We start from the raw sequence: 10,649 nt of genomic DNA on the forward strand, positions 1-10,649 counted from the left end.
AGTCGGGAATTATGTTAAATGATGTTCGGGAATGAAATATGGTGGGAGTTCGGATATATACAATGCAATGTAGGTGGTTATTTGTAATAAACGAAATACAAGGTGGTAGTTTGTAAAATACGATAAATAGTAGGTGGTAAGTAACAATTTTCACTTATAAATAACCCCAAACTTTCATCTAAACTCCCCAATTACCACTATATATCTGCCCCGACACTTATTTATCTTATTTTCCGACTCGTTAAATAACATTTTAAGGAAAATGCCCATAATACCCTTCACTCTATTACTCCCAAACATACCAAATGTCATTCTTGCTTTGTAAAAATCATCAGCAATCTCCCAAACATAATAAATTGTAGTAAATCCCCAAATTATTATCACTAATTAATTCATAACAACTCGTCAATCAATTGCTGCCAATTAAGCCATTCGAACGACATGGGTTAGAAGCCCCAATACTTGTTTTTATTGCAGATGCTTGGCGTCGTGATCTCAGAAACACGTTACTAGCCTTCGTGGAACACAATCTAGCTCAAGGTCAGAATAGTGTGTAAGGCAATGGTGGATTTGAAGGCAGAGTATTTGGAGGAACCAATGTTTGGAACTGGGATCAAGTGTTTGACTTCTCGCCTGTTGTAATAAACCATGAATGTAACCGAAAAAAAGAAGCTACTTGCTGTTGATTTGGAAATAACCTTCAACTGGTAAACAATACATAGCACACTTCGATCACTTCAGCAATTGAACGACGAATTTAATTAGGGATTGATTGGCAGCAATTGATTGATGGATCTTTGTGAATTAATTTAGGATTAACAATTTGGGGATTTAGGGTTTTATAAATTTGGGAGGAATGCTATGATTTTTGTACAAAGCAGTGAATGACATTCTTATGGTTGGGAGTAATAGAGGGAAGGGTATTATGGGCATTTTAATTAAAATGTTACTTAACAAGTCGGGAAATAAGAAAAACAAGTGTTGGGACAGATATACAGTGGTAATTGAAGACTTTAGATGAAAGTTTGGGGGTTATTTGTAAAAGTGCAAATACGTGGTGATTATTTGTAAAAATATGTAAATACGTGGTGGTTATTTGTAATTTTTCCTATTGTTTTTTATGCTAAAACTAAGGTATGAGAAATAGTGATTCTAGATCACACACAGTCACAAATTACAAGAGACTCACTTGCACATAGATCATGCGCTGGCCAGGCCAAGAAGCGGGCTGGGCTAAGTGCTCAAATACGGCACTAAATGAGGACTAGCTGGACGGGGCCAATACTGGGCCTGTTTTGTATAGCCGGAGCTTGGCCCACCGAGTAGCGGGCTAGTATCGGATCGGGCTGAGCCTTTGTATATTTTTTTTATTAGTGTTTGGACCGGACCAGGTTACGGAAATTGTTGCACTACCGGCCCGAGGATGACACTAGTGCTGGCGGGGCTGTTGAAAATCAGCCCACCAAGTCGAGCTGAGCCGGATTGGCCCGCTATAATGCACAACTCTACTAGCACATGAAAGAAACAATCCAAAAGTTGAAATGGATAAGTAGATAATTATTGAACGTAATTTATTTTCGCAGTACATTTTTTACTCATTTCAGCATTTTTTGTACATTGTTTTCCATTTTATACCCTTGATAAAAAAAAAACACTGGATCTAGTTCCTCTCAATTACAAACCATACTACTTCTGCGATTAATTAATTTCTTCAAATGTGAATGGCAATTTGAATACAAACATGTGTTTTAAATTTACTGATTGTAGATTACATAGTATATATCAAATTAATCTATATTATTACTAGGGTTTGTGATTGAATTACAATTATTCATCTAAAAAATGTGATGTACGCTGGCGGCGTTGATGTAAATCGTCAGGGGGAGGGCTGGCGGCGTCGACGGAGGTGGTTTCGGCGATGCGGGGAGGGGGTGGATTTGCCCGTGGAGGGAGGCAGTGGTTTGCCGAAGCGGAGTTAATAGAAGTTAACAATGGTTAAGAGTTCGGGTAATGGCTACACCCTAAAAAAATAGCAGTCCGTCTTGCTTCAGACCACCTTATTTCAGACCGTAATAAAACCTCTCACAGGTGAGAAACACATGAGTGGTGGGACACCCCATGTGCTTTCCCACTCACATCCTAAATGAGTTTTTTGTGAGAAAAAATTGTATCCGTCTGACAATTTCAGACAAATATAACGGTCTAAAATAAGAATTTGTGAAAAAATAGATAACTTCTGAAGAAAATAAATAAAATAGCACGGAAGAAATGTTCTCTCAATTAACAAAAAAAAAAAAAAAAAAAAGTAGAGATGTCCCCTTTGTTTTTACTCCGTAGTAGAGAAGAATGTGAACCTAATCTAAAAGAATGGGTCCAAGAATTTTGAAAAAGACTTGAAACTTTAGCAAGATGCCGACCGTCGTCACTATTCACTATTCACAACCTTATGTTACAAGCTTATGTTGAAATGTTGAATAAAACTCATTTGGTTAGATAAAGACAAGCTATTTGTAATTCTCTAGGCATTTTTACTTTTACTTTATCTACCCATATAAGTGATACTTAACCATTCACAACCTTGTGACCAATATACCAATCACAAGGAAAACTTATTGTTAACCATAAGTCATACTAACTCTAAAATTCTCACATTTTGTGCTTGTAATTACCGCTAGTAGACTTGTCAAGTGGATTAACTCTTAAATACTTGTACTAATTATTTTGTAAAATCGTCTTACATCGTATAGTATAAGATTGTCTTTTTATACAAATACTCCCTCTATTTTTTCTTGTTGGCAGAATCTTATTTTGAGAGGATTAAAATGAAGGTGAAGGACTATTTGTTTACTACAATCACAAAATCTCATCGAATACGGCGATATCCGTCACAAGCTTGTAACGAATACTTCCTCCATTCAACTCCACTCTACCACTTTCTTTTTTCACGTTTACCAACGCATGTTTTACGCGTTAAATATCATTAGCTACGTATTTGCAAAAAATATAAAAGTTAGATATTTTTAATATACTTGTAAAGACGAATCAAACAAGATCCCACATGAATATATTTCCACTTACGTATCGAGAGAAAATCGAAATTGAACACACAATTGTGAATAGTGTACAAAAGTGAAATAGGTAGAGTGGAGTTGAATGGAGGAAGTACTATTTTCTCTTACAAAATATCCATAAGAGGTGGGTGGGGAAGCACATAGGAGGTGACCCACCTTGTCCCCTCTCCCTTTTATGAGAGGTTTTCAACTTATGACAGGATTAGTCCGTCACAAACAAGACGCCTTGACAATCAATATTGAGGCAAACTTAGTGCTGTTTTAAATAAAAAATTTGTGAAGTCTGAATAGATGTATGTAAGTATAAAATACACATTAAAGTTAATTATTCTCTTTCTTTAGATCATTTGTTTAAATTGAGTGTGGAAAATCAAATTATTAATCAAAGCATTTTTAAAATAAAGGTAAATAATTGATTGAGATACTCGTGCACAAATGACTGGGACAGAGGGAGTAAGTGGTAAAGTCGTTAAGAAATGGTAACTAGAACCTTGGTTCGACCCCGTAACCAACAAGTAGTTGGTCTCCCTTCAGACGCGTCATTTGTTCTGAAACAAAAAAACGAGAATTTGAGACCATTTTACAGCCCAATGCGACCAATCTTGGAAAACAATTAAATAAGTTATCACAAACGACAACACTAATACTAACTGGACCATTGTATTTACATTTTACTATAAAATGATCTCAAAATTCCATTTTTTTAGCATGACTTATTAAATTCGTCTAAAGCTGGAATTTATGAGCAATATTTTCCTACAAGACTCACTCAAAACTATCAATAATCTTAACAAATTATTAAGTCGAGTCAGTTTTAACAAAGTATTAAGTTGAGTCTTGAAAATCCAAGACTTAACTTAAGACTTTTGGTGTGTATTGACCCTACTTTTAAAGGAAATTATCCAATGAATGGATTTCATGTGTCATTTTTTTTTAAAGTTTGTAAAAAAAAGGTGAAATGGAAAAGTAGAATCTGAGGTGAATCTGATTGATAATGTATGAAGTTTAAGGTCTGAGATAAATCCGAGCAATATAAAAATAATAAAAATTATTAAAAAGCTAAGTGGTAGAGGGTTTAAGACTTTGATGAGTTTCATTGATAATACTGTATCATCTTATGGCTCCATGTAATGACGGAGCCAGAATTATAGACCCACAGGAACGAAAAATTAAATTTCAGTAGGGACGAAGTGATTATAGTATAAGGCAAGCTCGAAAAATATAAAAATTTTAACTAAAAATTTCGAATTTTTCAGCACTGGCTCCATATACGCGACAAGGTCGTATTTGACTTTGTCTATTGGCCTTCCAAATAGAGTAATTCCTAAATAGCACAATTATTATCTCTACAAGTTTACATGACAGTGAAGCACTACTACCTCACTCTTACTTCCAAGTTCAACCCTCTTTAATGGCGAAACCAAGACACCCAGAAATCCAACCTTCATCATCATCGTCATCAACCCAAAACAACCATCACACCATCAACTTACCAACCATGTCTTCCCAAAGAACCACCTCTACCTCCGCCGCCACCGCCACTAGAACAGGAAGTGCAGTACAATCAATCCGAAACCAAAGACCATCACATTTCGTACTCTTCATCGTATCAACAATCACAACACTCTTCAATCTATTCTTTCACATATTCATGTTCATCACTACCTTAGCCGCTTTCCCATTACTCTTACTCGCCCTCTTCGTCGTCCGGATAGCTCAGCTGGTTCAACACGGAGATGGATACGATAAAGCCATCAAGCTCAAAACCCTAATTCGCGCATGGATTCGTATCGGTACTTGGTTACTTTTAATTTCAACAGGTTTATTATTGATACTCTTGCTTGTCTTAAAACACGGATTTTCGTTGAATCGCTTCAGCCGTCATTTAGAGATTAATGTTGTAATTAATTGGTGTAAGATGGTTTGTATGATTTCCGGGGTTTATTTCTTGGTTTTGTCTTCGACCGGGTTTTTGTACTTGCTCCCGCGGGTCCCACTCGAGCATAGCTCGAGCGGGACCCACGTTCCGGAGTCGATAACCGAGGTAATTGAGTGTTTGTTGTTTTTATGGGCTGTGTTGGAAGTAATGGCACGGGTTCCTGTCGTTGGGCGTTGTAAATTATACGGGTTGGATATTGAGAGATGGGTTGAGGTTTCGATTCTTGTTCTTATTGCACATGATTTAATCACCGTGTCGACTCACTTGGTTGCGTGGTCGACACGGAGATTAGTGAATCGACATTTGCAACCAGGGGTGGACACCAAATCGCAATGGTATTTGTTTGTAGAGGAGCTTTTGCTTAGGCAATATTTAGTGTATTATACTACTGGAGTTCGAAAAAGCTTTAGTTTTATCTTGAGTTCGTTGTTGCTTTTATTTACATGGGTGTTCTATTTTGGGCCGCGCTTAGACGACAAGGGTGTTTTGAAGTTTGGGAAATGGAGTTGTTTTAGCTTGGTTATTTGCTCCCTTTTATGGCTGGTCAAATCTTGTATTTTGCTCGCGTGGGAGGCGCGTGTGGTGTATGATAGGTTAAGCGCTAAGATATTGGAAGGAGGCGAGGTGTTGTACTTCCTTGGGGTGGTGGGTCGGGCCAAATGTGATATTTTTAGCTTGTTATATGAAGATAGACGGTGTGGAGAAAGCCACGTGGCTTGTGATGATGAGCAGAAGGAGGAGGAGGAGGAGAATGGTGGTCTGCGTCGCCGTCAGCTAATTGGGCTATATATAGTATGTGTGCTTGGGGTAGTAAGTGTTGACAAGTATAGAAGCAAAGGGGACCAAGAGGAAGAGGTTTGGGATGAAGTCAATGGAAATAAGTGGGTGAAAATGTCGACAAGGAAGAGGAAGATGGTTAGGGATGAGTTGTTATTGCTAAATAATGGGGCTCAAACTGTGTATAATGTGCAGCAGGTGGCTCAATACATTTTGGCAGCTAAGGATACTTTGTCAAAGGAGAAGTTTATTTCCAACATTCTTGATCAATTTAGCAAGGATGAAGATAATAGGTATCATGTCTTATCATCGTCTTACTGCCATTTTGATGACTAGCTGTCTAGCTTGTTGAGCACCGTTAGTCACTTAGGAGTCGCCCCCCCTAAATTATTATCCATTACCTTGACTCACATCGTACTAATGTAAAGAGCATATAGATTTGTCTCATTTGAGAACAATGGTTCACTAATCGGGTTGGTAATTTGGTATGCCCGTAGGATAGGCTAGGCTGGGTTAAGTTAGGTTATTTGGAACATCCCGCATTCACCCCGAAAATATCACTTATCTAGGTTTGTTTCCCATGGTATTCCATGGGCAACTAATTTGGTGAACTTTTTTTTTCTATCCCATGCCTTGTTGGATTACGTCGAAATTGTTCTTCTAAGTGCTATGTGCTTAGTTTCCAAAAAGTTATTACACTGAGGCTTCCTTGTGCACTTACTCATCAGTACAGGGATTGAAAGGTGCAATGTAATCATTAAAAGGAATACATACATAGGTTAATACCTTCCTTTACCGTGTATGCGTTGCTCTTCCTTAAAAAGAGCAGAACAAATTCTGAATCCTTTCGGCCCATGAACTGGGAATATGGCAGGGAGATTCTGGAAAAGATTATCGATTGGAAAGACAATTTAAATGTTGCAGAAACAGCTGAAAATTCAAATAGTTCATTGTCAAATGGTGAGATAGCAGAGAAAAAGGATAGCCGACCTCAGGATTGGGAATATTTTGAAAAGTTGCTCAAGAATGTACACCGCTCTGAAGAATTATCCTTTCTCAAGCTAGAAGCATGGATGGTGAGTAAGTTCACATAGTTATTCATTTATAATTGGGGTAATGGCTTGTTATAATCAATCCTATAGCGGTTTTATATGTAAATATGTGAATCGTGTAGGAAAGGGCGCACAACAAGTGCTTGCAGCTAGCAAATACATTGAAGAGTGCAAAGGAAGTTCTGGATTGTCTCAATAAAATAATGAGCGGAAGTATCATAAGTGCAACCTTCATAATGTGGCTTCTCCTAACAGGGTTGGCCACCACCAAAGTACTTGTTCTCATTGCCTCACCATTGTTAGCGGCTACTTTCATATTTGGAGACACTTGCAAAGCTCTCTTCCAAGGCATTATTTTCATCTATGTGGTTCATCCTTTTGACGTTGGGGATTTATGCGTAGTTGCTGATAAGCTGGTTAGTTTTACTGAACTCTAATCACATTTTTATTTTTACTATGTGTCCTATTCCCCTACTCCCATCTCTTAGTTTCCGTTACATTCTCACCAAGGTGCATTGAAGACTCCCCATGTATGACTCTGGCTGGTATTGCAGTCTGCAGTTAGTCATTTACAGTCTCGTGATTAAAGTGTGAGACATGCTCATTTAGTAACAAGGCCTACTCACATCCGCATGAATCATGTGTTCTAAAAACAGGAGATATTTGCAAAAAAACTCCTGATGGAATTGCATTAGGAACTGAATCATTCGACTTATTCTAATGTCTTCGTTTTCAGTATGACAACACCAGTACCCCAATATTTTGAGGAGCTTTTGCATGCGGCTACATAAGGAATGGCAAATTTACACACATTTAAAAAATGCATAAATGATGATTTCTGGATGACTGATAAAAGATTCATATTTCGTTCGCATATATTTCAATGTAACTAGTTTTCTAGTATATGTACAGAAAGAGTTAACAATCAGTCTCTATTTCATGAGAACATACTTTGTGACTGCTGTTATTTCGGATGGAACTTGGAAAGCTGTTCATGCTCCAATGCGAGTTCAACAAGGGGTCAATGGTTTAATGTGTGACCAATGTTATACACAATATCTCTATCTTAAAACTTATGAATCGTCTGTAAATTTGACAATACACAGAGGGTAGTGAAGGCAATAGGTGTATGGAAAACCATCTTCTCAAAAGTTGACGGTGTGGGAACAAGAGAAGAAGTGATATATCCCAATTCAGAGTTAGCTAAGCAAGTTGTGATTAATCACAAGACTGAATTTGATTGGGACAACTGGGATTCTTATCAAGAGTTCCACTTAGGTTCTTGGCATGGATCCAATATTGAAGATGAAGCAAGTCAACTCAAAAAGACAATTGAAGAGTACGTATTACTATTTCTTCTTGTTTTTTCAGTTCAGTTTGTTGCATATATAATTGCTTCTTCACAAAATTCCCTAGTGAATGTCATGATCTGACTTATATGTTTTAAATAAGTCGGAACGCTTAAGAAAAACTTAAGCTTTGGAGCGATGCGCTGAAAAGATGAATGAGACTCAATTTCACACAACTCACTGCATCAACTCAATTTCACAGTTCACCTAAATGAATTTTTTATGAATGATTTGAAACTATTTACATGACACAGACGGAGTATATATGAATCAAGAATGTGTTTTTTCTTTCGTCTTATTCTTTGATTAATCGTGTTCTTTTGTTGATACAGTCATCTAAAGGAGAATGAGGAAGTTTATAATCTGATTCCCAGCTCTCAAAGGGTAGCAGTGCTAGCAATTAAGGATGACATCAAGATAGCGGTTCGTCTAAAATACAAGATTGACAGTAGTGGTGATATTCAAGAATGGACCTACATCAATTGTCTTCAGCAGAAACATAAAGTACAATCTCAATTCGACTCGTTCATGGAAACATTTGTGGAGAAATACAAGAAAGAATTACCTTGATTATTTAGGTCAGTGGATTTCTAATTTCTTAAATTGGTAAATTAGATTGTTCAGTTTGTCATATTTTGTATATAAGTTTGGTGTGGCGATTCACTCAGTCGGACTCTTATGCTTTACTTTCGTACACATTTGTATATAGTTTTGTCATAGATTGCACATACAAGATGGAGACATGGAGTTGTCATGCGGGTTGATCTGTGTATCATGGTAGATTTGTATTTAGTTACGAGCTTTGTATTCAATGTTTTCCGTCAAAACTTGTGTAAAAGCATGTTGTCTTTATCGAAGGTGTTAAGTCTAAATACCCCGCCTAACGCCCTCGCCACCAATGGCAGCCTGGCAGGTACCATTACAATGTATGTTTGATACTGACACCCGCCTCGCCATCCACCAGAACTCTATCAGTATTGAGTCTAAATAGGGCGGGGATGGTGCAAGGAGAAGACAAAGAGGTTCCATGACAAGGCCATCATAAGAAGGGAGTTCAAAGAAGGGGACTTGGTCCTCTTTAATTCAAGGTTTAAGCTCTTCACGGGTAAGCTCAAGTCAAAATGGTCGGGTCCTTTCACCGTTGTCCAAGTATTTTCTTATGGGTCGGTAGAAATATCCGATGGTGAACAAAAATTCAAGGTGAATGGACAACGACTCAAGCATTACATTGCCGCTCACCAATAGTGAGAAAGGTGAGTACCATTGAGACCTATCTTGTGATGGTGTGAACCTTGAAACATGGGGTCTAGTGAATCTTGGTGACTTGAATGATAAGAATTGACTTTGTCAAGTCTACGACGTTAAATAAAGGTGCATCTTCGGAGGCAGCCCAAGTGAATAAAGAAATTTGGATGAAATTAGGAGGTGAAACGCGGAATTTCGGTGAGGGCACTTTTGTGAGATGGGAATTGGGTTGAGAAATAAAATGAAGTTCAACTAATTTTGGGGAATTAATCAATTATTTATTGAAGACTTTAAGAGAAATGGCTCATTCGGTGTATCGCGATCAGGAACGGTGTAGCTCAAGGCTAGCCCATGTAACAAAAAATCAAGAAAAAATCAAAAAATAAAATAAAATTGACCAAATGGTGCCCCAGCCGGTGTACGTGATCAGGGATGGTGTAAAAGGGGTCCAGCCGGTGTAACTTTTGTTTTTGCATGGTGTAACTCGCCAGCCGGTGTAACGTTACACCGGCTATGAACAGTACAACGAAAAAAATTAAAAAAAGGGCCATTTTCACTCATGTTCCTCCTCCTTCATTTCTTTACTCTTTCTTCCCCGATTTCAAACCCTAACTCTTCAAACCTTCATATTTCTCACCCTAATTTCCTAATTTCCTCACTAATTTCTCATTCTCTTTCATATTTAATCACATATTTGGGATATTGACGCTTGGATCTATCCTTTGTTGGTGTTATTTTGAAGAAAATCAAGGTGCTTGATTCTTGTCTTCTCCATTAACACACTTTTAAGCTTTTATCCACCATTGTTGAGCAAGGAAGCTTTTTCGAAACCATATTTTGCAACAAGAGGATTTGAGTAAGCATATTTGAGGAGCTTGGGTTATATTTTCTTCATCAACAATGTCAAAACGAGCAAGGACTTCTTCCGACTCCCTCCAATTAGTAGTAGGTACATGCATCTTCTTCTTCTCCTCTTTGTCAAACAATCCCCTATAATCAATTCCCCTACGCGGATAAGACTTGGAAGGTAGGATTCCGTAGTAGTGACGAGTTAAAAATGTTCAACCACTTCACTAAAAAGGTTTTTTTTTGGGAGAGTGTATGATGGGGCGATGCTTATACCATGAGACAATTAAGAATCACCGTTGATGTAGCCATCCTTTATGATAGGGTAGGATTCCGTTCTTTTTTTGATCCACGAGACTACACCTATAAG

At 37.7% G+C, this 10,649-nt stretch overlaps 1 protein-coding gene across 2 annotated transcripts; it reads left to right on the forward strand.

Moving 5' to 3' along the window:
- Positions 1 to 4,372: 4,372 nt before the first annotated feature.
- Positions 4,373 to 9,769, forward strand: LOC141606047 (uncharacterized). Of its 2 annotated transcripts, XM_074425027.1 has the most exons (6): positions 4,401 to 6,080; positions 6,662 to 6,863; positions 6,962 to 7,255; positions 7,946 to 8,178; positions 8,521 to 8,766; positions 9,094 to 9,769. In XM_074425027.1, exons 1-5 carry the CDS (start codon positions 4,483 to 4,485, stop codon positions 8,756 to 8,758), a joined length of 2,565 nt encoding a protein of 854 aa, XP_074281128.1. In that variant the 5' UTR covers positions 4,401 to 4,482; the 3' UTR covers positions 8,759 to 8,766; positions 9,094 to 9,769. The 2 variants fall into 2 exon arrangements, with proteins under 2 accessions (XP_074281129.1, XP_074281128.1); XM_074425028.1 differs by lacking the exon at positions 9,094 to 9,769 and having other exon boundaries at positions 4,373 to 6,080; positions 8,521 to 9,026.
- Positions 9,770 to 10,649: the final 880 nt, after the last annotated feature.

This window comes from Silene latifolia, chromosome 10 (genome assembly GCF_048544455.1).
Source record: "Silene latifolia isolate original U9 population chromosome 10, ASM4854445v1, whole genome shotgun sequence".
In the NCBI taxonomy this organism is placed as follows: Eukaryota; Viridiplantae; Streptophyta; class Magnoliopsida; order Caryophyllales; family Caryophyllaceae; genus Silene; species Silene latifolia.

Coding starts and splice junctions, on each gene's coding strand:
- LOC141606047 (XM_074425028.1), top strand. CDS start 4,483: ATGGCGAAACCAAGACACCCAGAAATCCAACCTTCATCATCATCGTCA. Junction 6,864..6,961: donor TCAAGCTAGAAGCATGGATG/GTGAGTAAGTTC, acceptor TGAATCGTGTAG/GAAAGGGCGCACAACAAGTG. Junction 7,256..7,945: donor GCGTAGTTGCTGATAAGCTG/GTTAGTTTTACT, acceptor GACAATACACAG/AGGGTAGTGAAGGCAATAGG.